At 35.2% G+C, this 26,775-nt stretch overlaps 5 protein-coding genes across 6 annotated transcripts; 2 read left to right on the forward strand and 3 right to left on the reverse strand.

Moving 5' to 3' along the window:
- Nucleotides 1–4,309: 4,309 nt before the first annotated feature.
- tmem109 (transmembrane protein 109) lies at nucleotides 4,310–6,140 on the reverse strand. The gene is made up of 3 exons (XM_051112936.1): nucleotides 5,591–6,140; nucleotides 4,826–4,925; nucleotides 4,310–4,732 (listed from the first exon to the last, which is right to left on the reverse strand). The coding sequence occupies exons 1-3, from the start codon at nucleotides 5,784–5,786 to the stop codon at nucleotides 4,372–4,374; spliced, it is 657 nt and encodes a 218-aa protein (XP_050968893.1). The 5' UTR covers nucleotides 5,787–6,140; the 3' UTR covers nucleotides 4,310–4,371.
- A 175-nt stretch (nucleotides 6,141–6,315) lies between these two features.
- Nucleotides 6,316–9,838, reverse strand: si:dkey-9i23.14 (uncharacterized). The gene is made up of 5 exons (XM_051112845.1): nucleotides 9,517–9,838; nucleotides 9,245–9,405; nucleotides 7,020–7,103; nucleotides 6,759–6,921; nucleotides 6,316–6,650 (listed from the first exon to the last, which is right to left on the reverse strand). Exons 2-5 carry the CDS (start codon nucleotides 9,403–9,405, stop codon nucleotides 6,507–6,509), a joined length of 552 nt encoding a protein of 183 aa, XP_050968802.1. The 5' UTR covers nucleotides 9,517–9,838; the 3' UTR covers nucleotides 6,316–6,506.
- Nucleotides 9,839–10,968: 1,130 nt separating this feature from the next.
- On the reverse strand, nucleotides 10,969–14,323 carry tmem176 (transmembrane protein 176). Its single transcript, XM_051112819.1, has 6 exons — nucleotides 14,175–14,323; nucleotides 12,452–12,562; nucleotides 12,261–12,317; nucleotides 11,938–12,084; nucleotides 11,737–11,853; nucleotides 10,969–11,569 (listed from the first exon to the last, which is right to left on the reverse strand). Exons 1-6 carry the CDS (start codon nucleotides 14,298–14,300, stop codon nucleotides 11,555–11,557), a joined length of 573 nt encoding a protein of 190 aa, XP_050968776.1. The 5' UTR covers nucleotides 14,301–14,323; the 3' UTR covers nucleotides 10,969–11,554.
- Nucleotides 14,192–18,243, forward strand: si:dkey-9i23.16 (uncharacterized protein LOC571915 homolog). 2 transcript variants are annotated; one of them, XM_051112869.1, is made up of 7 exons: nucleotides 14,196–14,313; nucleotides 14,709–14,766; nucleotides 15,320–15,438; nucleotides 15,598–15,708; nucleotides 16,987–17,043; nucleotides 17,134–17,286; nucleotides 17,586–18,243. In XM_051112869.1, exons 3-7 carry the CDS (start codon nucleotides 15,352–15,354, stop codon nucleotides 17,691–17,693), a joined length of 516 nt encoding a protein of 171 aa, XP_050968826.1. In that variant the 5' UTR covers nucleotides 14,196–14,313; nucleotides 14,709–14,766; nucleotides 15,320–15,351; the 3' UTR covers nucleotides 17,694–18,243. The 2 variants fall into 2 exon arrangements, with proteins under 2 accessions (XP_050968835.1, XP_050968826.1); XM_051112878.1 differs by lacking the exon at nucleotides 14,709–14,766 and having other exon boundaries at nucleotides 14,192–14,313.
- A 676-nt stretch (nucleotides 18,244–18,919) lies between these two features.
- vps37c (VPS37C subunit of ESCRT-I) lies at nucleotides 18,920–26,372 on the forward strand. The gene is made up of 5 exons (XM_051112632.1): nucleotides 18,920–19,437; nucleotides 19,800–19,908; nucleotides 21,257–21,428; nucleotides 22,550–22,632; nucleotides 24,151–26,372. The coding sequence occupies exons 2-5, from the start codon at nucleotides 19,816–19,818 to the stop codon at nucleotides 24,775–24,777; spliced, it is 975 nt and encodes a 324-aa protein (XP_050968589.1). The 5' UTR covers nucleotides 18,920–19,437; nucleotides 19,800–19,815; the 3' UTR covers nucleotides 24,778–26,372.
- Nucleotides 26,373–26,775: the final 403 nt, after the last annotated feature.

A 26,775-nucleotide genomic window follows, 5' to 3' on the forward strand; every position in this document is an offset into this window, starting at 1 on the left:
AGATCAAGGTCAGATTCACTATCCTTATCCAACAGAGCCAAGTGGTCAACCTACTGTTCCTCCCAACCCTGTGAGTTCACATACACTCAAATTTACAGCAGATTCTTCTATCTAAAGTGACAAATAATGCATGTTACAACACAAGAAGTTTAAGGAGGCAGCAGCTTTTGAAATTATTTAATACACTTTCCAAATTGCTTGATTAGCTCTAGTATAGCACAATGGGAAAATAATGCAGGGTCTGAGACCTGTTTTTTAAAAAGGTAATTCGTGTATCATGATTTTGGAATGCTGTGTCATGCACGAGTTGCTGTAAAAGTTTCTAGATGCAAGATCAACTGACAAAGGCATCCATTTAATGCGTGTTTGCATAGAAAAGCAAGCAGTGAAATGTATAAACATGCACAGTCCCCAAGACGAACATCAATTCTGGCTTGGGTTTTTAGCTGATGGCTGGTGGACCAATATACATGCAAAACCTAATTTCGAATTTCAGGATATATATCTATATTTTTAGCAAGGAGAGCACTGAACCAGGAGAGTTTTTTTTTGTAAAAATCAGTTTTGTGCATTTTCTCTTTTTAAGGGCTTTTATCCTGAGTATGTGCCTCAAAACCCTGTCTATCCTCCTGGACCTCCCTCTGCTCAGCCGCCCCAGTGGAATGGCCCTCCACCCCAGTACAACCCATCTGCACCTGTGGTACAACCAAAATCTTTTGCAAATCTCTGCTTTATAACACAGTTTCAGTTGTACTAATATTTGTCTTTTATCATTGAAAATCAATATACATTTGCTATATGTGATTTCTTCTTTGTTACTTTCTTTCAAAGTCGCTTGCATTGAAATATCCACACAAATTTAGTCATTCTTTATGTGTGTGTGCTTGTTTGTGTATAGTTGCCTTGGACAACATGAATTTAGTAATGTGCTTGTCAGCTGTGCTTGTGTGTATAATATTTGAATACTGAAAATGTCCTGTGTAGAACTATACACCAGTAATGAACAGCGCTCCTCCTGCACCTGAACCCACCCATTCAAATATGAATGAATTGCCGCCAACTGCACCACTGCTCACACCTCAGCCTGAGGTAACGCCTACCATTTTCTCTCAGTCTGTAAAATCATTAAAGGGGTCATAAAGGGGTTTTTATTGTTTTTTTTTTTTCCTATTAACATCTGCCTGTGAGTAAACTTTTTCTTGGGCCATATTTTAGTGTTTGCTATTGTTTACAATATAGTTTTTAACTGCCCAGTCCTTCAGTAACAGCCACTTTGCGTGACATTTTGACATTTTTTAAAACAAACTGAAGAAAATGTGCCACACATTGCTAAAAATTAATGTTAGAAAAAGTAAAGATTTACACCTTCTGACACAATTCATATTCCCAATGTCCCTCTGTGTCTCACACTCTTACCTGTCTTTTTTTCCTAGTCTCAACCATCTGTTTTGAACAGCATTTCAATGGATGTCCTTAACTCCAGTGACACTGGTGTCCAGTTTGACATTAACAAAGGAAAGTCTTCTGGCAACAACTTCCTGTAGTTACTAAAACCTGAATTATCCCTGCATAGGATATGAAAACAAACAATTGGCTGTTCATTAGATTCATACAAAGTCCAAACCTTATGTAAAAAAGAGGAATCATTTTTGGCCTGAGAACTAACATTATTATTTTATTATTATCAATACTACTAAAACACTCAGTCTTTTTTTTTTTAGAATATTCAAGACCTGAATAGAAAGATATAGTTTTTATTTGAAATAAAAAGCTTTTGTGACATTATACGCTATAACATTCAAAGGTTTGGAGTTAAATATACCAATTTATTTTTTAGGGAAACTCCACGTAATAACTTTATTTAGCAAATAATTTTAAATTGGTCATTGGTGATGTTCAGGCTTTCTTTCTTTTAAAAAAATTAAAAAATTTTTGACTGGTAAATATTTCAGCATTTTCTCCAAATAATGGGCTGATATGGTGCCCCATTTTGAGTTCAGATGCAAAACCAGCTAAATCCATCTGACATCTTTCTTCAAAAATTCATTTAATATCAATAATACAGATTTATAGGTTTCTGCCAAAGTACCAGTACTTCCGATTGGGCTGAGGCTGGTTTTTGGACAGTTTGAAGAAAAAAAAACTCCAATCTCATGGACATATAAAATGTGTCAAGAGCATTCACTCAGTATCATTATCTCATTTTTGACTGTGATGCCTTTTAGCTGGTTTTGCATCTGAACTCTTCATACATAGATAGATATATAGATAGATAGATAGATAGACAGACAGACAGATAGATGGAACAGTTTTTGGCCTGAGAACTACACTGTAAAAGACAATTTGTTGAGTCAACTTAAAATAATTTGTAACCTGGCTGCCTTAAAATTTAAGTTCAGTCAACTCCAAAAAAAAGTTTATTTAACTTGAAATGTTAAATTATACTAATTGACAACTTAGATATTTGAGTTAAATCAACTTAAAATGTTAAGGCAGCTGGGTTACTTACACTGTAACAAATAAAAAACAATTTGTTGAGTCAGCTTAAAATAATTTGTTACCCTGGTGCCTTAAAATTTTAAGTTCATGAACTCTTGGATGAAAAGGGTTTATTCAACTTGAAATGTTAATCTGTTGTTTTGCAGCTGATATTTGTGTTTAAAGCTAAACTCCATATTTTCAGCATTATCATCAGTCACATGATTTAAAAGTTATTCACCCCCAAACTTAAAGCCACACCTTTCAGCACTCATGTCTTTTGCTGCAATAGAAGGATATTCAAAGACACAAAGAAGAAAAAGCCTGCTAAATTTCAGTTTGAAAGTGACACTGAGTCACCATTTTCCCAGTGAAAAAAAACTCTCTATTCAGTAAGGCTGAAGATGCTATATTCTACACTTTTGTTTAGAAGTACATGTAATAAGCCATTATTTTATTATTGTAGGATGTTGTTGTGCAGATGTCCATATATATATTGACAGTAGTATATTCGCTCTATTTACCTTTTTGCTCAAGTCTCTTGAGAGGTGTAGAGATGGGCATCAACAAAAACCTGTAACCTAAGAAAACCATATATAATAAGAAAAATATACAATGTTATTTTTTTTTTTTTGCTTAAACAGCATCATGTAAACCCCAAACACATATATGAAAAAAAAATAGCAAAACTGGCTAATTAAGTTAAACACCTAAAATGCATGTTACTATGAATACATGTAAGTGAATTTAAATGTATAAACTTAGATGTTTCAGGGAATTATCTCAACTAACATGCAGTATCTACATTTGCTTAGGGCATTTTCATAGTGCTGTTAGCGGGAATAAAACAACAAATGCTGCAAACAAAACATTTATACTTGAATCTTGATAATTTGTTTAAAATATTAGTTATGTTTTATATTAGGATGTTGTACCTACATATTGATGCCTTATTTTAACTGCTCTTCATATCACAATGGATATTGAGACAAATACCATTGTTTTTAGGTAAAATACTGCTATGAATTTCTACACTGGGACTGCATTTACTGTTCATATTTTATATTCTGTATTTTTTTTTTTTGTTTGACATGAAGTGCCAACTGGCAATGTCATTTCCCTTGTTATATGTTGCACTATGGACAAACTAAATGTAATTTGTTGTTACACTTTAAAATATAACAAGAAGAATGACAATAAATATTATTATCATAATCAGTATTCATGTTATTTTTAATGTCTGCACATAATCAGAATCAAGAATTTTCAGGATTTTACAAAACAGACATTGCAATCAGTGAGGTTTTAGTAAAATCACCATAACACAAAAGATTCCACTGAATTCACCAAGTTGAAGGTGATTTATACAATTGGGTTACAAAAAAAAACAAAAACATCTGGATCAGTAAGGAAATTTTTTTTTTCAGCTGTTTGCAACAACAAATGTATTTTTCCTGACAAAATCATGGAAAAAAAATATGTTGCTAAAGAGACCATTTAGCAGACAGGGCTTTGTCAACAAATGTATTATAATAAATTTGATTTAATACATTTTGTATTGTTGCCCTTTGCATCATATTCCTGAATAATGTACTAAGCAACAAAAACATGATTGTGTAAATGCAATGTAAAGACATTTTGCTGTTTTCTGTACATTAAGACAGCAGAAACAGTGTTTGGACATTTGATTTAGACCCTCTGACTAACAGATCCAGTTGTGCTATGGGACCCCAAGACAAGTTTTACTTGAGAATCAATAATCTTAGAATATTGAAACACTCTCCAAGTTTAGACAAACAAAATGCACATGTTCTGTTGCAGGGTTTCAAGTCATAATATCATGCTGTACTCCATCCTTAGATAAGTTATTCCTGGTCTGATGAGGATTTTCCATCATTCCATTTTGCTTTTCTCCATCTCTCTTAGTCGTCTCTCCAGCATCTTGATTTTGTCTTCGAGGTGTGCATCTGGCACTGCAGATGTTGAACGTATTCCTAACAGGACACAAATACACACCAGGCCTGCTAGTCTTATCGCTGTGGTTTCTGCAGAGGCTCCAGTGGTGCTGAGAATCCATCCAAACATGCCAATGACAAAGGTGACCTTCAGCAGCCATAAAGTCTGCCTTACAGCTCCAACCACCAAACGCACAATGAAGGATATTATCCAGTAGGCCACAACAACCAGAAGGCCCCACTTAGCTACAAAAATCACTCCCTCAGGAGTGACTTTTTGGAAAGGTAGCTTGGCTAGATAAAAATTAAAAAAATGTCCATGTGAGCATGAGTTTTGGTTTAAATTATTTGAAACTTTCAAGTATAGTGATTTTCTGTACATTTACCATCAAATTCCTGCTGATTCCAAGATTTCTGCAACATACCGGATGACCACGTTAAGGACTGATGCCACGGCATCTGACTTCCATTTTACACCATTTTGTAGAAGTTGATGCCAATGAATAAACAAATATAATCTCAATGTTTTTCAAAGAAAGTAACTTTACATTACAGCACAAAGTCTTTAAAAAGCATCAAGCTAGCAAATTAGCAAACCAAACGGCATCAGCAAAGCAAATGATACTAGTTCTGCTTTTCTGAGAACTACCTTCACTTTTCTTTGCCATTTTAAAATTCCATCAGGTGTCAAGATATGTTCACTCAAATTCACACAGGTGTTTATCACATTAACTGTGATATTCATATTTATCACAACCAGAAAGTTTACAAAAATTAAATTGAATGATTGTTTTTTTATAAACTAACAAGCTTATTCTTGTCAGATGTTTTGTGGTTGCCACTTGGTTTCTCATAGAGCAAACATTATATATCATATTATACAATGACAAGTTTAGTATAAACTTGATAAGACTATAGGGCCTGGTTTCACAGACAGGGCTTAGAATAAGACAGGACTACAATTAGGACATTAAAGTAATTTTTATGAACATGCCTTAGAAAAAAACATTATTGGTGTGCATCTTGAGACAAAACATAGGCACTGACATATTTTAAGATCAGTTAGTTAAAGGTTTTTCAGTTGAAAAGGCTCAGACTTTTTTCAGCATTTTAGTCTGTGAAACCGGGGGTAGATCTTCCACAATGTCAGCTCACCTTGATAGACAGGTCGACTCTCTTTTCACCGAATGTAGAGACCAGGCAACTGTGGGCTTCCTCGGACAAACTCGTGAAGATGGACCGCACATTTTGCAGTGGACTAGACTGCTCGTCCCATTCGAAAGAGTGACACGACGGTATCAACTGACACGAAACTGAAAGTATAAGCGTGGTAAAATAGAAACACTGACCCATTTTGAAAAGGCGCCTTTAGCTACACTTATACACCACCGCACACAAAAGTGCTTAAATTCGTATTTTTGGAAAACGTTCTTCGCAAATAACGGGTTAAAGAAACAACTTGAAAAACAACTGTACTGGCAGTGCTACATGGAAAGAGTCAAAACGCTGAATTCAGGCGTCTCCGTTTGGGGACTAGTAAATGAAGTTTAAGGGCATTTTTATATCAGAAATGGTCTTACAAAGAATGCCAGCTCTATCTTTCACTAATAAACCCATGGTTTACGAAACGAATCCATAAAGAGTTTCTTTTCCTGGAGCAACGCCTGCTTCCTCTTTCCTCCCTGGAAGGAGCAACCCTGCCGCCTACTGATGACTCGAGACTGCGCAGTCTATTTTATCCAGAAGAAACATCACACAAATCGATCCCATATGAGCATTGTGAAAGACCACGTTTAACCCCTTGCAAACGTTTAAAAACTCCAGAAAAAAATTACATATAAATTTGGGTCTTACATATTTTTATTGAAAGGACAGACTATTGTGTGCACCATAACCCAACCGCATAACACACTTGGTAGTAGGCTATAAATGTATTAGTATTATTAATAGTTTAATATTATTTATTAGTAGTGTATTTATTTTCCTCCTACAAATACACAACAATAGCAGAGTGTGAAAAAGTCACAAATAGAGAATAATTAATAAGGACGCTGACAAAAAGACTACTTTTTTTCATCTTTGTGCACGATTTGCCTTAAACAGCAGGTAAGCCTCTTTAGTGGAGCAACACACTGTGAAAAGAGGGTCAAAAAGAGCCATGATTGCAGTCTCATTTTGAGCATTATCCACAGCTGTCTGTCCCCACACATCTTTCTCCTAAGAGTGAACAGGTTAAAAAATAGGAGGAAAGAGAAAAATAGTATCAATGTATTTTTTTAAACTAATCTAAAAAATACTATTGTCCAATCAGAGAGTATTTCATACCAGTGGTGTGGCTCCATATTCCAGTAGTTTGGTGATCATGGACTTGTCTCTCAGATAAACTGCCTCGTGCATTACTGTGCGTCCGTCATAGTCTTTACTGTCCATGTCGACCCCTGATAGAGCCCAGGCATGCAGCAAATGGTAATCTCTGTTCTGTACCGCTCTGTTGAATCACAGGTTACACAAAAATTAGCTCACGGACATGTAAAAAAAAATATTATGAAGCATATTACAAGTGGAAATAGTGAGACTAATGCTTACTGGATCATTTCCACTGCAATTCTCACAGGGTGCAAATTAACAGTGACTTCTTTCAAGTGCAGAAGTTTGACAGCATGACAACGCCTAAAAGACACCAGACTATGTCTGCATCCCAATGTGGATACTATCCATAGATAGTATGTACATTGGGTGGATAGTATGCACACTGAGACGCAGGTAATGTGTGTGCTAAAAACACAGTTACACTGACATGTTCGAGCTAAGCATGTACAAATGATTTTTTACTGCCCCCTAATGTTAGTTTGAATTAAATTGCTAGAATTCAGCCTGATGTAATATACGGCCATTCTACAGAATTGGTGCAAAATGCTGTCCCACAACCAAAAAACACATTGAAAAAGCATTTAAGTATTCAAATCTTAGCTGTGTACTAATCTCCTTTCATTGTCTATTGAAACCCACAATAATGTTTAAAATACTAGTAAGCTTTATATATTTTAAATCATCATTTATTGGGTTCTTTCAACTGGGAGATGGTTGTCCTGTACTAACCCCTAAATTTCAACTTATGAAAATATAGAAATAATTTTTGTATTTTTTATTGTTGTTTTTAAAAGTATATATATATATATCTTCTTTTTGTTTGTAAATTAGGGAACTTTATGTATATATACATATATATATATATATAAAAAAATCATGTCACTATTGAAACAATGTATGTTTTAGTTTAAATTTATGATCAGAAAATATTTCTGTCCTTTTCTCTCATAGCTACAAGGTGTGAGTAGATAGGTCCCATCATTTTGAGGTAAATGTGTTCAAAAATGTGTGTGTAACTTTAAGGAACGTCACTACTGAACATGTTTTTTTTCTGCAATTAAGCACACTTTGGGAGTTGTTCCATAACATTTAGTTTTTATATGTGTACAACTGTTGAGAACTGTGCTAGCTAATCAGCCATGTGCTGATTAGCGTATTTGAGCTAGGTTTAAAAGTATCTAAAATTGTCACTACCAAAATATTGTGTGGAGTTTCGGTAGTGGCATCTTTGTTTTTTTGGGTGTTATTCCATAAAATTGTTACTACCGAAACAGTCACAACCGAAACATGTCATCATTGTTGGAACACGTAGGAAATAAACAAAATGTTAGTATATGCAAGTTAAAATTCTGTAATCTGATGTGTTTGCTATCAAAGATCACTACTGAAAATGGGATGGGAAACATTGGATGTTTTTTCAAAAATAAATTGTACTGAATTATCACCTAAGATGTTATGATAGTGTTTGGTTAAATGTATATTCAAACTAATGAATCCTTAAGTTTGAAATCAGTATGATCAACTTTTTGCCTTTTACAAAGAAAAATTGGATTCAAAATAAAACAAATCTCATAAATCATAAATCATAAATACTGTTAAAAATGTAATTGTTATTGATTTATCTCTGAAAAGTTTTTATAAAATAGCAAAAATATATATATTTAACCATTCTAATTAAATTATTATTACTGTGTTCAATTTGTTTCAAGACATTTCCAAATGTGACTTTGAACCAATTCTGTAGAACGGCCCACTCAGGTAACCTAAATGGGCTTTCAATAGAGACCTGCACTGGTGACATTTTTGTAGACCAACCCCTTTGTAGGCCTCATGCTGGTTCCCTCAACAATAGGATTTTGCTTTTGGATTATTTCAGAAAATAAGCATGTTTTGTTCATCATAATAATTTTCACAAATGAACACAACTTGAATTGAAATATAAACAGGCTATAAACAACCTACAACCTACACATGCACGTCAACTCTTTCGGCCTTTATTTAAAAAAACAGTTTCCTTTAAAGTTTCAGTCAGAATGTTTTGCAAGAGTGCAATGAGGCTGTAAAAGTCTCTAGTCCACTTGTTAGCAACCGATTTTGTAGTAAAAGCTTTTTAACACAAGGGGGTGTTATTGATGTATTTTATGATGTAGGATAAAATATTTTTTAAGAGATCTGATTTTCAGGCATTTAACCAAAAGCATATTTAAAATCCTGTTGACTTCCGGACTGGAAGTGCAAACCAGAAGTTCTAAAATGCTCACTAATTTCCGGGTTATGGCTTACAAAAATATGTCATCCCTGCAGCACTCTATATAAAGGCCAAACAGGAGCAACACATACAGAAAAACGGCGATAGATGAAATAGAAGCTGACATGCCTTATTAGTCAAAAATGTCAGCTGAATCAACTAATTTCCGATCACAGAAGTGTACTGTAAATACCTGTTCTTAATGGCCATGTAAAATGGGCATTGTCCAAAACGGTTCACCTTATGAGGAGATGCTCCCTTTGCTAGGAGGAACTTGATCATATCTAAGTTCCCCAACTCACAGGCTGTATGAAGCGGCGTGACATTGTCATAGGTTCCACAATTTGCATCCATCTTTAAAAATTTGAAATAAATAATAAAAAAATCACTTTAGATGCGAAATATGTTTGAAATCTAAATTTTCCTGTCCACATTTTTAGTTTAGGAAACCTGAAGTTTAGTAACCTTCTCTAGGAGGGTGCGTAGAGAGAAGAAATCATTGTTTTCCACAGCTATGCAAGCGAAACATGGAATGATTCTGTCAATGAGCGACCTCCTTATCTAAGAGATAGCAGAGTAATTTCAAGCACAATGAACACATTAATAATTTTAGGTTAAAATTAACAGGTTAAAATGGTCAGGCTGTAATTAAAGCTATAAGGATGAGAAATATTACACAGATAATCTTAAGTTTACTATAAAGTTTTGAACCTACAAAGTAATTAATGTGACAATTAATGCGCTACTGGCACTGTATGCAAGTGAGTCTATTCATGCCTGGACTTCCTTGCCAAGTAGCCACTTTAGTTTCAGCACTTCTCCCAGTCTATGCAGGAACTCTTTGTCTCGGACCACCACTCTGTTAACTATGATGGGCTTGAAGCTGTTATTCACCACAGCTTGTCTCTGCATCACAGAAACTATGAGAGGTACATAAAGCAAGGTGATTTGTTAGTTTTAAAATGAAAAGTTCTAGAAATATTGTGATGCACACAGGAACCAAATTCAATACAATACAAGAATTAACTGTATGGTCTTTGTAGAAAACAAGCGATAGGCTAGATGTACTGTGTCAAATAAATCCCATATTTTTACATTTTTTGTTCAGAAAATCTAATCTTTTCTAATCCTTTTCCCCTCTTCATTACATGCCTGATTTGTCTGTAATTAGAGCCTATGACCAAATGTAAATGGGCTCCACAAGTCGATTCATTACACTATTATTAGTTTAATTTAAGTTATCACTAACAGAACAACGCAAATGACGCTAAGTTATGAAGGTTGTGTAACGTTGTTTTACTTTTTCCCTCAGCTTTATAACAAATAATGGCTTCCCCTGCGACTAGAAACAAACCTTAAATCTTGTAGAAACGGTTATATAACAGGTTCAGCGAGTAAATCGCTTCTGTTTTTAGGAGGACCGTTACCTGTGTTGTTAGCAACCAGCACACGAATTCTTTGACGGCTCATGAATATTTAATGAGTTTCCAATTTATTTACTACTTATTTATTTTTACTTTTTGCTTTCACTAGTGTTTCGCTCTTTTACAGTGAAATTTGGTATTTCTCCAAAAAAAATAATAATAATAAAATAAAAATAAAATAAAAAATAAACTCCGCGAATGTCACATAACTCGATTAATATTCATGAGTTAAGCATTTTCATCGTAAAATGTATCATTTTTTAAAATAAAAATAAGTTTTTTTTTTTATTATTTATTTATTCAAACAGATGAAATATACAATCACCTTCAGGAGAACATTAACAATGTAAAGAAGATAGAAGTAAGAAGAGGAGAAATAAATTACAGTAAGGGGGTATGTTGCTTTGAATAAGGAAAAAAATAAAAATAAATTAAAAAAAGACTACATAATAATAATAATAATAATAATAATAATAATAGTAAAATAATAATAATAATAATGTAAGAGCAATGAAGGAAAGCTATCTAAACCTAATCAGAGTTAATAGAAATAATTTTTTCATATATTTCCAAAAACCTGACACATTTATTATTGCTAGTCAAACAAAAAGATGCTTATGTATGAAGAATTTGCCAAACAAAAAAAAAAAAAAAGTTGAAAATATATTATTTAGATTTGTTGGCAGAGTCAGAGTAATAATAAGGTAAACTGCTAATTTACCTTAGTAAACTTAATTTACGTAGTAAACTTCTCGTGTCATGTGACTGACAATTTGCCCAGAAGCCGTCTTGTTTTTTCTAGTAACAAATGAAGAGCTAAAACGATGGGGGACATCATAATGTGGTGGTTTCAAGTTGTAAAATAAACCACAAAAGACCATCTTTAAATATAACTTTAATTAAAAAAAAAAAAAAAAAAAAATCTTTATATGTTTATGATTATTTATAACAAAAATACAACACTTAAATGCATTACATAAGTACAATAAAAACCACATGTAGGCTATATGAAGTGTTTACAGTTGAAGGACCTCTAATTTAAATCCAGAAATGTCCATGGGATGGGATTAAGCAGGATGTCATTCAGTCACGGTCTGAGAGAGAAAGAGAGAAATCCACATGATGCATTAGAAACTCAGTTTTGAAGCATATACTTTTAAATTTAATAAATGATTGATTTAACTATAAATGAATTCAATTTAAACTTAATAATAACAGCAAACACACATATATAATATAATATATCTAACGAAATATTTACCACGTAGCCTGTAAAGTTCCTCCTCTGATTATACAGTATAACTGTAAAAGCAGAGGACAATGCTGTCTGGACCATACTGACCATGGAGATGGTTGTCTTCAATCCTGTGCTGAAATGCTGATTTAAAGAAAGACTCCTTACTAAATTATCCAACTGTTTAATATAATAGAATGGTCACATTTAAGGGTATGAGATACGTACAGTGGCATAATACCGTTGGTTGCATATCTGGCTTGCTTGCTCATGGCATGCGGTTGCCGGATTAAAAGCAATGTCAGCATAGTATAGGATAAGTGCAATAACTGAGATGATAATGTTAACAGCAGAGACTGCCAAACAAACAGAGACCTAAAGACAAGAGCAAATTTCATTATTATTTGTCTTTTTAGTTGTTTAAATGGGATGTTCTGTTATATAAAATATGCCTGTCGATGTGGAGCCTTTGCATTTGATTATGATTGAAATACAAGAATATGCCAATCTCTAAAATGAGCTTTGACACTTTGTCTGTTTTTCAAACTCACTGCTTTCAAGTTGGCATATTTTTCCAATGATAATGCAGCTGCACCTGAAAGGACAAACTGTTCGGAAAGAAGGAAACAAAATATAAAGTTCAGTGATAGGTCAGTTGTTGGCGCATATACAATTTACTGTACATTCCTTTAAATACATCTTAAACTATTACATAACCACCATGTCCTATAGTGTAATTTACCATAAGTCCACTCCACCATGGCACACCAAAGTTAAGTATCATCGTCCTCTCAGCAGAGAGCAGAGGCATAGAATAGGAGATGATCAGCAATCCTAATACTATCTGAGCGACCTATGAGAGAAAAAAGCAAAAGAGGTGGCTCAGCAAGAATTTCATACATCTTCAAGTACTCGGGTTTGTGTAATCTAATGTAGATATGAGCAAATTTCAAACAATGTTATCTGAGGTGTGATGTTAAAATGTTTCTGATAGCATCTTAAACAATAATAATTATTATTCAGTGTTTAGCACTTCTTTCACATTTACACAATATAGTAGTGCTATACTAAAAACATTAAAGGGGTCATGATATGAGAAATCAAATTTGTTTGGTCTTTTGGCCTATAAGAGGTCCTGCAAGCTTCATAGCTTAAAACCTTCTCCTCATTATAAACAAAGCATTTATTTAATCAAGCTCCAAAAACAGTTAGTTTGGATCCAAGGTCTCAGGGTGACATCTACCGGGCACGCAAGACATCAACAAATAGTCTTCTTCTCACCATAGGCCTGGAGCCTTTTGTTTTGTAAATGAGGCACAGTGTATTTGAGAGTTCACAAACATTTGTTAGAAAGATGAAGCGGTACTAAATCTGACTGCAGCTGCATCACAAACGGTAAGTAAATGATTTCGTAATGCTTTGCCTGGAATTGACCATTTTATTTTGATTAAGTTGTCAAAACAATCACATGCAATATTGAGGGGGTGGAGCATTGATACTGTTTCCTATGCAATGACGTTAACCAATCATAACAGTAGTCGGTTACTGATTAAAGTCTTAAAGGACCTGCCTCTTACAACAGGTTGTTAGACAGAGGGTGAGAAAGAGGGTTGAAAATAATTATTTTTCCACATATTTATTTATTTATTGTGCAAAAAACTTGATTAACATTATACGTAAACCTCAAGGAACACAGATGAATTAGTTAATAAACTACACTATATTTTGTAGTTTTATATTCTTATGAAATATTATTTAACATAACCATATATGGGTAGCTGACCAAGAAAAATTGGACTGTGTCCTATGGTGTGACATAGCAAAAATGTAGAAAAAAAAAAAAAACTTAACATACAAATAATATGAGAAAAATGTATCTTCATTCTTACAGTTACAAATAGCATGAGAGAAGTTTATCTTCAGTGCTGGATTTTTTTTTTTTTTTTACATTCTACTGTCACACCATAGGACACATTGATACGTCAACTCCCCATACGTTGTAATGTATAATTAAATGATCTACTAGGCAAAATTATTATTTCAAATGGTAAAAATACAACCCTACTGGAAATATAAAATTATTTTTTTCAGAGGAAGTTCTTTTTTAAAATGTTTATATCACCATGTTCCCTGAATCAGGAGCCCTACGAGATTTTGAGGACTACAATTATATACATATATAAACACAAAATGCAAGGTGCAAAGAAAATGTACATTTATACACATTATTCATTTGCTGCTATGCAAATCTATTGCATTTGCTCTTGTGACAGAGAAGACATTTGCTTTTGTGAAGTTCATTCATGAAATTATCGGTGAAGAGAAGCCTCATTTTCTTTTAAGATGTAAAATTGTGACAAAAAAAAAAAAAAAAAAAAAAAAAAAAAAAAAAAAACTCCTGTGAGAATCTGTGCGGAGCCCTTTAACATTAAGATTACTGAAGCCATAATACGATGTTCACTCACCCCGAATATTCTGGGCTCCCCCTTCTCGATGCTGTCCCGCAGAGCTTTTTGTTTGTCTTGTAGCTTTAACTCTACTTGAGTTGGGTAAGTGTTCACTGACAGGTCCGTTGACACGGTCAAAGTCATCCTTCGTTTTCAGGTAAGTAAAGTTTATAACAAATGCAATGATGAAGGCGTCTTTAATGATACAGCTAAGTAATGTCAGATACTTTTAAGTAACGTTACAACAAACTCACGCTGGGCGGAATTCCACAAGAATGAGTGAGACAGGCTGACCTAAAAGAGTCTGTAAGGATTCTGCACAAGTTGTTTGTTGTGTCCTGGCTGGACCGTCTCCTGTTGCTTGAATGAATTCGTCTCTAAGTGCGCAACTATTTCAAAGAAAAGATCTGGGCTTCAATTCTGTCTACAATACAAAAACAGTTAGACCCACCCTTGCGTTTTTATGCAAGCATCACAAAGAAAAGGGGTCTGTCCAGCCCCCTTCTCCTCGTAGGAGCATTTATTAAGCGTTTTCGATCACTTCATAAACAGCTCTGTTCCCGTCAGCCACAAGCTTTCTAGGATTTCCAGAAACTAAAGTCAATTCGAGGTGAGTCCGTCGTGCATTATTTGAATGAAAATTACATTTGACTGGACATGTTTGTCGGTAACATGCAAAATAATTTCTAGCTGTGTTAGTTAGTGTATTTTCTGGTGATGCCTGGAACTAGTTTTTAAAAAGTGCATTTAAATTAAGAGTTGCTTGCAATGGGTATATGTGATGGTATACTACACAAATTAATGAAAAAGGAAACTGGAAGGTGCTGTTTTGGACATCTGGGCAGTCCAGCCCACTTAAGGCAATGCATGTAGTGTACTTTTTTTTCTACCCCTAACCCTTTTCCTCTGTGCTGTTGAGCAATCAGGATTGTATCAAGCTGTTCTGCTTTTCTCTCCAGACACATTTTCTCTATTATACCCGCCCACTTCCTCTCCTCACAAAGATGTTTTTCTCCGCTAGCATCTGTATTCCTGCAAAACATTCCATTAATCCAGAGGGATCAGATTATGTTTCATACCGACTCTCTCACTATTATCTCAGGCTATAAGCAGCCATTATTTATAACATTCGATCTGGACTTTGAAATTTTCCTTTTTTTCAGGACCTCAGTTGAGTTTTAGCTGGATTTCGAATATGTCAAGCAACCAGATGCCTTCTGTTGACTCGGATCCTCCCAAATTCCATCGCCTGTTTAAGTTTTATGACCCAGAAGTTGTGGCAGTAAGTGGATGTGGGCCAAATAATTTGTCATTGAGGAAGACAGATAATGGTCATTTGGGATCTTATTCGCTGTAATGGTTTCTTTGAGATATTTTGCTTAATGTTGTTGTTAAACATATGTTTGAATTTTTATCCTCACCATGTGTTTTCCCTCTCTAGCTTATGGCAATATTACTAGGTTTGTTCCAGCTCCTCCTGACTATACCAACCTACAGCATCAGTATTGATATAAAATATTTGTTTGTGTGCCCCCTCTGTGTTGGTTCTGTGGTACGTTTATTTCACTACTAAGATACTGTAGTTGTTATGGTTTTAAATGATTGTCGTAGTCTTATGGCAAGTTTGCCAAAACACAAAATGAACATACACAAACATATAAACACATAGCATAAAGTCCCAGTGACTTACTGCCCATTAATAAGCTTTTGTATAATTGCATACAGTTGAGGTCAAAAGTTTTCATACACCTTGCAGAATCTGAAAGGGATCATACAAAATGCATGTTTTGTTTTATTTAGGACTGACCTGAATAAGATTTTTTACATAAAAGATGTTTACATATAGTCCACAAGAGAAAATATTAGTTGAAATTATAAAAATGCTCCTGTTCAAAAGTTTACATATCCTTGATTTTAATACTGTGTTGTTACCTGAATGATCCACAGCTGCATTTTTTAGTGATAGTTGTTCATGAGTCCTTGTTTGTCCTGAACAGTTAAACTGCCTGCTATTCTTCAGAAAAATCCTTCAGGTCCCACAAATTCTTTGGTTTTCAAAAAAACTTTTGCATATTTAATCCTGTTCCAACAATAAGTGTATGATTTTAAGATCCATCTTTTCACACTAAGGACAACTGAGGGACTCATATGCAACTGTTACAGACATTTCAAATACTCACTGATGCTCCAGAAGGAAACATAATGCATTAAAATCTGGGGGGTGAAAACTTTTTGAATTTGAATATCAGGGTAAATGTAACGTATGTTGTCTTCTGGGAAACATGCAAGTATCTTCTGTAGATTCGGAAGGGCAGTACTAAACTAAAAAAAAAAAAAGATATGTAGGCACAATAAGAAAAATGTACACATCTTCATTCTGTTCAAAAGTTTACACCCCTAGCTCTTAATACATTGTTTTTCCTTCTAAAGCATTAGTGAGCATTTGAACCTTTTGTAATAGTTGCATATGAGTGTCCCTCTGTTGCCCTCAGTGTGAAAAGATGGATCTCAAAATCATAGTCAAAAAAAAAACACACAGCTGTGAATCATCCTGGTAACAACACAATATTAAGAATCAAGCATATGTAAACTTTGGAACAGGGTTTTTTTTATTTTTATTTTAATAAACTATTATTTTCTCTTGTGGACTATATGTAAACATCTTTTATGTTAAATATCTTATTCATGATCCCTCTTATTTTGGTAAAATGATTAACACTTTGCAGATTCCGCAAGGTGTATGTAAACTTTTGACCTAAACTGTACTTTCTTCTGACAATTGCTTTAACGTAAGGTCGACTTTCTCTTCTAATTCTTGTTTTTTATGTAGTCTGTGATTGCTGGATCATTTGGCATGGCATCTGAGAGAACTCCTAAGAGAGAACTGGTAAATTACTACATTAGAGCTTCTTATTAGCTGTGAATTGTTAAAACTTATTCTGAAATATAAGCAATTATATGGTTTTCTCCCTGTAAGTTAAAAAACAGTATGATCTCTGGTCTTGCTTGCCTGGTGGGGACACTGATTGGACTTGTTGTGTATGGTTATGCTGCAAATACCACTCTGGACTTCCCTCATTGCACATCTGAATCCCATGAACACTTAATTTGTCCACAAACAATCTTTCAAGTAAGCAAAAAATATTGATTCATTCTGCCATTAGCCAGTTATACAAATAAAAACTGGCCTGTTTTACACATTAAAATCTGCCAACTTTAATATGTTCTCTACAAAAGATAACACTACATTACAAAAGAGCACAATACACATGCTCTGTACTGTGACTCACACTATTTTTTTATTATTATGGTTAATGGAGACTATGTAGGCCACAAAAATGACATATTATTGAATACCTTTATGTTTTTTTTTTTTTTTTTTTTTCAGATTTTTGTGTAACATTAAATCTTCTCTTTTTGTTTTTACAGGGTTTTTACAAAGCGATCTCTGGGCAGCTGTTGTTTTATAATATTGCAGCTCTGTTTATTCATTGTTTCTTATCATTTTCTGCATTTAAAGGACTTAGAATACATTGAAATCACTTTTTTTCATACAACACATATTCTTTTTTAGGCACAGATTTTTATAAACATGTAACCCATTATATTTTATATGTGACCATGGACCACAAAACCAGTCGTAAGGGTCAATTTTTATTGACTGACATATACCTATTTGAAAATCTGGAATCTGAGAGTAAAAAAAATCAAAATATTTAGAAAATCACCTTTAAAGTTCAAATAAAGTTCTTTGCAATGCATATTACTAATCAAAAATTAAGTTTTGATATATTTACGATAGGAAATTTACTTAAAAAGGAAATTTACTTGAAAATATCTTAATGGAACATGATCTTTACTTAATATACTAATGATTTTTGGCATAAAAGAAAAAGAAGATAATTTTGACCCATGCAATGTATTATTGGCTATTGCTACAAATATACCCATGCTGCTTATGACTGGTTTTGTGGTCCAGGGTCACATATAGCATTTTGTCTCTAAATCATTATGACTGCTATTGTTTTTCTATCCTTATATTTTTTTTTAAAAAAATGTGAATTTGAGAAACTGGAGACATTAACTTGCTATACACTGTAAAAACTTAAGCCGCTATTACCGAAAATGTAAGTTTGTACACTACTACTAGTTTTTTTTTAAGTACAAAATGATATTGTGCCAAAGTTACAACCTTGATGGTATGTATTTTCGACCACTTCGTTTCATTAACAGTGTAATCACTGATAATGAAACTATCAGTGAAACTCCTATATCACAAATTATTGTGAGAAATTACATGGATACAATCAAATGTGTAAACCACAGTGATGAAACCGCTCAGTTTTACAGTGCCTGTAATTCCAAGTGCTAAAAATAATGTCTATGGGTGTCTCTTTAGTGCTTTTATCTGTAAATGTGTGAGACAATTCTTTATGCAATATTAAACTTTTATACATTAAAAAATCTGTTGCCTGTCTCGTGAAATATCATGACCAACCCTACTGCCATGTCACAAATGGAATATTCCCGTCACATCGGGGTTTCCCTTTCAGTCAGCCGAACATCCGACGATACCATATCAAATCAAAGTTAGGGGAACCTTATGGTATTTTCACAAAATGATAAAAATGTCTTTTGATTTCCTCTATTATAAAACCTTTATATAGTTATTTAAGGCATACTCTAAAACTAAGCGTGATATTCTTGGCAAGAAATGTAAAGTGCGCCTTTAGAGTGTTTAAAACTTATCTCACTTCCCTAGACAAAATCGACAATGGTATAATCCAAAGATGGCCACGATATCTGTCAACGAGAAGTGAAACTTTCCCTTAAGAATAGGAATATACCCCGTCAATTAACCTTTATTTGGACTATTTTGCTCGGATTGACATCGATGCGGTTTTACCGGATACACATTATTATATCTTTCTGAGTTGATATTTCGTCCGACGCCGTTTTGTATTGAATAGCAGCCCGCCTTGCTCAACTGCTCTCTTTTAAGTGAGCTAGCCGTCCTGCTAACCGCGGGGAGATTCCAGGCTCCGGGAATAATTTCGGGAACATATTTCCACTTTGCTGCGCTAAGTAACGCGCTAGATCTGGTACCGACACTGTCATATAAGTGGTTCTCGCAGGAAGCGGGTTTTAACGCGGAAGCCGCTCGCAAGGTAGTTGTCAGGCTCAGCGCTTCCGTCTACATCTTTACGTCACTCGCTTCCAATTAAGTTTGATGTTTTTCCATGAGCACTGTGCGGAGAGGACTTTGATTTGCTTGTACCTTGTAAGTATTGGGGGGTTCTTCAAGAAATACGAAGCAGGCAGAGTAAAGCCTAGCTTCATTAGCATAATTCCTAGCCATACTTTAAGTAATCCACTTTTACATGTACAGTCTAAATGACAGGTGACTGTCATATCAGTCTTCAAATAGTGGTTTGATATCCAAAATGACACATACCAAGTATAAACTGCTAGTTTAGAAATGATAGTTTAGCCAAAAATTCAATTCTGATCAAATTTACTTGTGGTGTTTCAAACCTGTATGGCTTGCTTTCTTTTGTGGAACATACTATATGTCAATAGTATGCTGGACTTATGATTAAGATAAGCTGTATTGTAATAAGTAAACTTGATTTTGGTCCTCAGCTGTCCTAGCAAATCAATGGAGAAGCTTCAAGACCTCAGCCAGTCCGAGTTGCAGGATTTGCTGGACAACTCGGAGCGGGTTGAGTCTATGGCATTGGAGTCTGATGAGGTAAGACGATTATAGAGCTTTGTTAAAGTAATAGTTCACCCAATGATAAACAACATTATGTTATTATTTATTCACCTTCACATTGTTCCAAACTTAATTCATTGTTCAAAAAAGACCTTTAAAAAGTACCTTACAACCCTAAAAGTAAAAGTTCTTAATTGTCATTTATGATTTTCAGTCTATTTTTTTTAGTCCAATAATCCAAAGTCTTATTTACTGGAATTCTAAAATTTGTGTCAGAATCAGTTACAAAGCCTCGCTGCATTGTTGTCAAACCTACTGTGACACATCCTTATATGTCGCATTAGAATATACATGAACATAAATGATATTTCAGAGCTTTGGTGGAGGAGAAAAGTAAATTATTGAAATAGTAAATTATTCCGTGAATAATTGGTTTGTTTTCTGCTTAATGAGTATAAAGTAAATTTTGTATTTCTTATTAGTATTTCTCAATCTCTGTTTCTGTGAACTGTAATTAAAATATGATCTGATAAAAAAAGAAAATGCAGCCCTGAATGGTTACAAAATGCTATTCAAAATTACCCTATTCAGAAACCCACCCTCCGTAGTTACTGTTGCTACGTCCAATAAACAATACACTGTTTCTGTTATGAAACAATGTGTCTTTTTTTTAAAGAAATTTAAACAATAAATACCATTTTGTGGCTCTTGTGTCGTGACAGATCAGCGTATTGCCTTATTAGATCAATGTCATGTAAACCGATCAACTTTTCTTCTTTACTTAAAGCACGAAAAAAGCATGAATGAACATCATAACCTATTTTATTTAAACTGCAGAAAGACATCAATACACACAATGTTTCAAGTTTAAGTCTACTGAGGTTAATCTACTCTCCTGTCTGATTTGTTTGCCGGACAGAATGGCTGATTCTGCATTATAATTGGTCAGATTGCCTGTGAATTAAGCTGTTTACGAAGGGTCAGTCGTTCACCCAAAAATGAAAATTTTGTCATCTTTTACTCACCCTCAAGTTTCTTTCTTCTGTTGAACACAAAAGAAGATATTTTGGAGCATGTGGGTAATCAAACAGTTGCTGTTCAAATATTGTCTTTTGTGAACAACAGAGAAAAACTCATACAGTTTTGGAACAATTTAAGGGTTCTTAAATGATGATAAAAATTTCCCGCTCCTCTTTCTGCGTTTAGTCATTTTTGTTTGTTTCTTTCTGGTAATCTCGTCATCACTTCATTCACAAATTACCACTTATCTAGTCTGTATCAAAGCCATCAAGTAACAGCCACAATCCTGCAGAGGATTGTGGCTGACTTAATGTCTATAGCATTGTGGCTTTTGTCATGTGTCACTGTTATTCTTCTCCTGCAGATTCAGAACATTCAGTTGGAGAGAGAGATGGCTCTGGCTGCCAACCGCAGTCTGGCCGAGCAAAACCTAGACATGAAGCCCCGACTTGAAACAGAGAGGGCGCGACTGGTGGGAAAATATGCTGAACTAGAAGAAGTGAGGGAGAAATACAAACAACACTGTGCCATGAGAGGTAAGGGAAAGGATGAATCGATTTGGGTTTGGAAAGTAAAGGTTTCAAAGAGAACATAGAAATGAACGCTGGGTAAATTGACGTCAGAATGTAGGGCGAGAGAAACTGGTTGATGTCAGAGCACGTTTTCTAAATTGAAAAGGGGAAATGAGAAATGTCGGTAATGATGTGCTTTTGTATTTTTCTTATTTAAAACAGAAACAATTTGGGATTATGATGAAAAATAAAAGTTTAATATAAATTGCATAGCCCTTTTGAGGAAATTCAAAACCAGAACAGGTTCATATTTCCAGATTTCTGTTTGTAACATGGTGTTCATTTATAGATTTTATTGGAAAGGCTGTGTGTTATGTTATTTTTTTTTACATTTATTTATTTATTTGTTGTTCTTCTGTTTCTGTTCAGCTATAACTGAAAGTTTCATGTCTTAATGTAGTGTTGTTGTATATTTCAAGTTTTGGAAATAAACCTTCAGAAAAAATAGAATGTAAGCATCTGAAAGCGTTTCAGTGTTGTACAGTATATAGAAAATAAATTAATTTGAACATTCTACAAGAGAACGCTTGGGCAGTGTGAAAAATAGTGTTTAAAAAAGATTCTGTTGTTAGAACTCCTTTTAGCTCAGTGAAGTGAAATTAAAATTACAGTGTTCTTTTATTTCTTTTAACTGCACTGGCAGTTTTCATGGTAGTTTAAGGCACCCTGGAGCTATTAACCTTTGAACAGACACAGGAATTCTTCAGAATAGAGTTTCTAAATAGAGCATGTTGTTCAGCCAGAAAATCTTCTATATGTGCATATGTCTGTCATATAGTGCCGTTCTATGAACTTGTTTTGTTCTGGCACTCATTCTCCTCCCCTTTTCTTGCATCTGTGACATTACATCACACAATAGCTATGTGTCCGGCCTTTTTCCTCTGTAGTCTCATTCTCTTTTCTTTCTTTTAGGCTATTCATTACTGCTTTTTACTTTACTGAAAATGATTACACATTTCTAGTCAAGTGATTTGTTTGCATAACAGTTCTCACTTTTCAGTTTCTTTCTCTGTTAAAAAGCCTGCCTATTTCTGTATCAACTCTCTCCCACTTCTGTTTCTCTTTTTTTCTTTCCCCCTCTGCAGATAGTATCATGGGGCAGGTGTCTCCGGAGGGGCTGTTGTCTCGTCTGCAGATAGAGGGCGCCAACACAGAGGCAGAATCAGAGGTGGGCCAAAAACTCTTTTATAATCACCTGTTTTCATTATTGTTTGTTGATGTTTCACTGTTGGTGAAACTGTCAGGTTTGTTTCTCCTATTTAAAACTTGACTCTTCTGTAGATACATCGTATACTATAACCGACGGGAAATAAAAAGTTGTGATTTTCTAGGCCAATATGGCTAGGAACTATACTCTCATTTCGGTGTAATATTCAAGAAACTTTGCTGCTGTACCATGGATGCAATGATATTATGCAGCGCCTGAAAATAAGCTAACTTCCATCAACATAACCAATGTGACCACCTGCTTGCACAGGGAGATTACTTTCAGGTGCTGCGTAGCTTTAAGGGTTCATCTGTATTTAGTGTTTTATAACTTAAATTATAAAACGGATAGTTCCGGTCCTTGATTCTGAATGGTTGAGCCACATTTGAAGCTGCTGTAAATTACTCTACAAACATACACCTTTGTTTACTTCTGTGTGTTGCTTGGCAATCACAACTGTTTTTGAGGAACTACATTGTTTGGCGGAAGAATAATTATTTGCTCTGTTTATTTTGTAAAACCTTACTAAATATATGGAATACCTGTTTTTGAAAACAATGAGCCCTGTGAAGCCGTGGTTTACAGTGAATTTATAACAGCTAAGGGGGGTTTTACAATGCCCCTTTGCTGTTATAAATTCACTATAAACCATGGCTTCTTGGGGCTTATCGCTTTATTTTATTTCATTTCTGTATATTTCCTACTTGCTGTAGGGCACAGGTAGGAAAATATGATATTTATTATAATGGGTTTATGTAATGATTGTTTTTGGTTAAATGAAATTAGTTTTTTTTTATTCTAATAAATGTTAAAATTGATGGTTCTCAGTTATACTGTAATGTTGAATGGCTATAGAAAATAGAAAAAATCATAGAGACATCAGTAGTATTGGAGTCAGTGATACAGGCCTTCAGTCATAAAAAGATGTCATTAAATATTAAAAAATATACTGTCTTTATGTTGCTTCTACATTTATTTGAAGATTGAATGTGAAATTGTTGCATTATAAAACTATATTTAAAAACAATCATAAATAATTTCAGAAAAAATGTGCAATTAATTAGTTTTTTTAATCAAATGACAGCACTAATTATGATATAATATTTATTACAAAAATAAAATTTTTAGCTGTCCTGGCAAAGCCATCAAACTAGAGTAAGCAGTTATTCTAGTCCACAACTCCCCATGATTCCTCTCTCAATTACTGCGTCATCAAACTATGCCTTTGTTTCTTTGTTTGTTTTGAATATGCACCCTCTAGCTGCGAAAATGTACATATTGTGCCTTTAATGTGTCTAAGTTGAAAAAAACAATTCAAAAATAGTCTTAGTGTTTCCAGACTTTTGAATGGTGTATTTTCATATTTAAAAGCTTATGAACTACTGATCTCATGAGCATTATATAACATTATAAAACTTGTATTATGTTGCCAACCCCACAGTTTAAGGGCCTAAAAATCGCTTAATCTCTTTCTCTCAGGTTTTAGCAGACGAGTTCCTCGAAGGCTCGACAACGCTGGACTCCTTCCTCGAACGCTTCCTTTCCCTCCGCTCTCTGGCTCACACGAGACGAGTGCGCATCGAAAAGCTGCAAGAAATTCTCAGCCAAAAAAGCAAAGGGATAGGAGATGCTACAGTGACATCACAAACCGGTGCCAATCAGGATGCTGAATCATCATCGCCGTGGCAACAACCGCAGCCTCAACAGCAGCAGAGCTCCAAAATCAACGCACCCACCAATGCATCCACCTCCGCTCTGCCCTACGCCCCCTACCCCGTTGCTCCCCCCTCAGCCTCCACAGCGGGCACCACTAACCCCAACACAGCGTTCCAGCCCTACCCCAGCCAGGGTGCCCCGTTCCCACCGTCAACAGGCTACACAGCACCCAGGCCTGCGTTCGGTCCTCCCGCTTGCCCATACCCCACTCAACCACCATTTCCTGGCCCACCTTTTGGGCAGTTTGGTTCCACGCCCGCTCCGTACCCCGCTGCATACGCTTATGGAGGGTACGGCTACCCCACAGGCCCCCATGGGCCATCAACCCAATCACCCACAGCTAGACCGCTTTATAGGCCAGGTTTTGGGGTACCACAACCATACTCCTGAGCCACTCTGTGTGTGTCTTTCTCATGATCCTCCCTCTCGTCTCTCTCCCTCCTTTCTCCTCCTCCTCTGCCTTTTCCTTACCCTCAGATTTGTGGTTTGCGTACCCCGTCACATCCTGTTTCTGTCTGAGGCTTATAAAGACACTTGAGATTGAATGTGTGCTTGTTTCCCCCAGTCAGAGACTCAATATGGGCCGCATAGTCGGCTCAGTTCCTGTCCATTTTAAAGCATGTTATCAGTTTGCAAAAATTTATTATTATATTCAATGACGACATTGTGTTACAGCTCAGCCTTATTTGGCTGTTTTTTTTTTCCAATCATTTTGTCAAAAATCTGCTGAGAGACAAACATGCCACACTACATGGAAGCGTTATGTTAGCGTTAGTCTATATCAACCCTTGTTGACGACGTCAATCCAGAAAGCACAGCACCATTTTCCTCATCACAGATGAGACTCTTTAAAAAAAGACAAGCGTATTCTTTATCATGAATAAATTTAGACAACTTCCACGTGTGCAGATTTGGGTGCAGTGCGTCCTGTTATGAATGCTTAGTGTACCAATGCACCAGCCGATCACTCCAGACCCTCTCGATACCTCTTGCTCCCTCTTTTTTCTTTAAGTCCTTCCACTCCATTTATTTAATATACCGCTTGACAATGATTGGAAGAAACAGACTATTACTGTACTTAACGAATGAAACTAATATTAAAGGGAAACTGGAGAACAAGGGATATTAATATAGACATATCTATCAGCTATAGCACAGGATTTGGTGGGGCCGTTGAGGCATAACATAGCACAGTGCATATGCAAAGAATATAGGCGCTACATAACATGCTTACTTTAGTAAATATAGCATTCTGCACCTACCGTTAAGGTGGTAAAACTATGCAGACGAATGCCTGGCTGCATATTTTACACTGAATTTAGACACAACGAGACATTTGATGGTTAAATGACAGAATGCTTTCTTTGTGATTTGATTTGAGTTCAGATTCTGCCACATGAACACCCCCACTAGCCCACAGTTGTAGGCCTATCCATCAAAACGGCCTGTGCGTGTCATTTCGTGGTGTTATGTAGATCCGTAAAAGCCCCACCTAATTAAGGTCTGCTTGTCGGTCAACCAGAGGACCATGTGAATCACACTAGCACTCCACACTAACTGCCCCGAACTCTTTGGCGACAGGAGCTGGGAGCAGGGCCTTTAAACTGTCAGCTTTAGAATAGGCGTGCGGGGTTCTCTCTTTATTTTTGTACTTTAAAGCAATTCAAAACCAGAGGCATCCTCAATCAAGCCTCGGGTGGCTTTATCTAATTCATGAACTCAGTAATTAAGACTCAGGTTTGTAGCAAAACCCCCACGTTTAGGTTCCCTCCCCAGCACCTGGAGCGAGGGAGAGGGGTGATACGACACGAGGATGAGAGGGGAAAAAAAATGGGATGAAAATTTTATTAGCACATTGATTTGCAGCATTAGAGGAAAGAAATTCTATTGCATTGGTTGTGATGACTGTAGCCTGTTAAAAGTGTATTTTTATTTTTATTGTCCTTTTTTTCGGGTGTGAATATTAAACACTGATTTGAAGTTGATCTACGATTTCTGTGTTGATAACTGACTTTGTTTTTTTGTGAAATACATGAATGCTTTTGTTCAACGAGGGTGCACTGATCAAAGGTGAGAGTAGAGACATTTATGATGGTACAAAAGATTTCTATTTCAAATAGATGCTGTTCTTTTAAACTTTAGATTCTATCACAGTTTTCACAAAAATATTAAGCAGCATAACTGTTCAACTACAGCCCTGTTTGGACGGTAATTGTTTTTCAGGTGGACACAAGTTATTTTCACCATTTACAGAGGGTAGTGATTTTATTGCCGTCAAAAATCCCCAGATGAATTACCTACAGTTTTCTCGACAAACACCAAGGTCGTGTCGTTTGGTAATTTAATTGCCGTCCGAATCCACATCTCTGAGTATAAATTTATTAAAAA

The sequence above is a fragment of the Labeo rohita genome, chromosome 1 (assembly GCF_022985175.1).
Source record: "Labeo rohita strain BAU-BD-2019 chromosome 1, IGBB_LRoh.1.0, whole genome shotgun sequence".
NCBI lineage: Eukaryota > Metazoa > Chordata > Actinopteri > Cypriniformes > Cyprinidae > Labeo > Labeo rohita.

Coding starts and splice junctions, on each gene's coding strand:
- si:dkey-9i23.14 (XM_051112845.1), bottom strand. CDS start 9,405: ATGGATGCAAATTGTGGAACCTATGACAATGTCACGCCGCTTCATACA. Junction 6,922..7,019: donor ATTGCAGTGGAAATGATCCA/GTAAGCATTAGT, acceptor GTGATTCAACAG/AGCGGTACAGAACAGAGATT. Junction 6,651..6,758: donor AATATGGAGCCACACCACTG/GTATGAAATACT, acceptor GTTCACTCTTAG/GAGAAAGATGTGTGGGGACA.
- vps37c (XM_051112632.1), top strand. CDS start 19,816: ATGGAGAAGCTTCAAGACCTCAGCCAGTCCGAGTTGCAGGATTTGCTG. Junction 21,429..22,549: donor ACAACACTGTGCCATGAGAG/GTAAGGGAAAGG, acceptor CCCCCTCTGCAG/ATAGTATCATGGGGCAGGTG. Junction 22,633..24,150: donor ACACAGAGGCAGAATCAGAG/GTGGGCCAAAAA, acceptor TCTTTCTCTCAG/GTTTTAGCAGACGAGTTCCT.
- tmem176 (XM_051112819.1), bottom strand. CDS start 14,300: ATGACTTTGACCGTGTCAACGGACCTGTCAGTGAACACTTACCCAACT. Junction 12,563..14,174: donor GGGAGCCCAGAATATTCGGG/GTGAGTGAACAT, acceptor TTTCTCTCATAG/GTCGCTCAGATAGTATTAGG. Junction 11,854..11,937: donor ACCAACGGTATTATGCCACT/GTACGTATCTCA, acceptor TCTTTAAATCAG/CATTTCAGCACAGGATTGAA.
- si:dkey-9i23.16 (XM_051112878.1), top strand. CDS start 15,352: ATGTCAAGCAACCAGATGCCTTCTGTTGACTCGGATCCTCCCAAATTC. Junction 15,439..15,597: donor ATGACCCAGAAGTTGTGGCA/GTAAGTGGATGT, acceptor TTCCCTCTCTAG/CTTATGGCAATATTACTAGG. Junction 15,709..16,986: donor CCCTCTGTGTTGGTTCTGTG/GTACGTTTATTT, acceptor TTTTTTATGTAG/TCTGTGATTGCTGGATCATT.
- tmem109 (XM_051112936.1), bottom strand. CDS start 5,786: ATGGGTCAGTGTTTCTATTTTACCACGCTTATACTTTCAGTTTCGTGT. Junction 4,926..5,590: donor GAGAGTCGACCTGTCTATCA/AGGTGAGCTGAC, acceptor TTCATTGGCATC/AACTTCTACAAAATGGTGTA. Junction 4,733..4,825: donor ATCTTGGAATCAGCAGGAAT/TTGATGGTAAAT, acceptor TTTTAATTTTTA/TCTAGCCAAGCTACCTTTCC.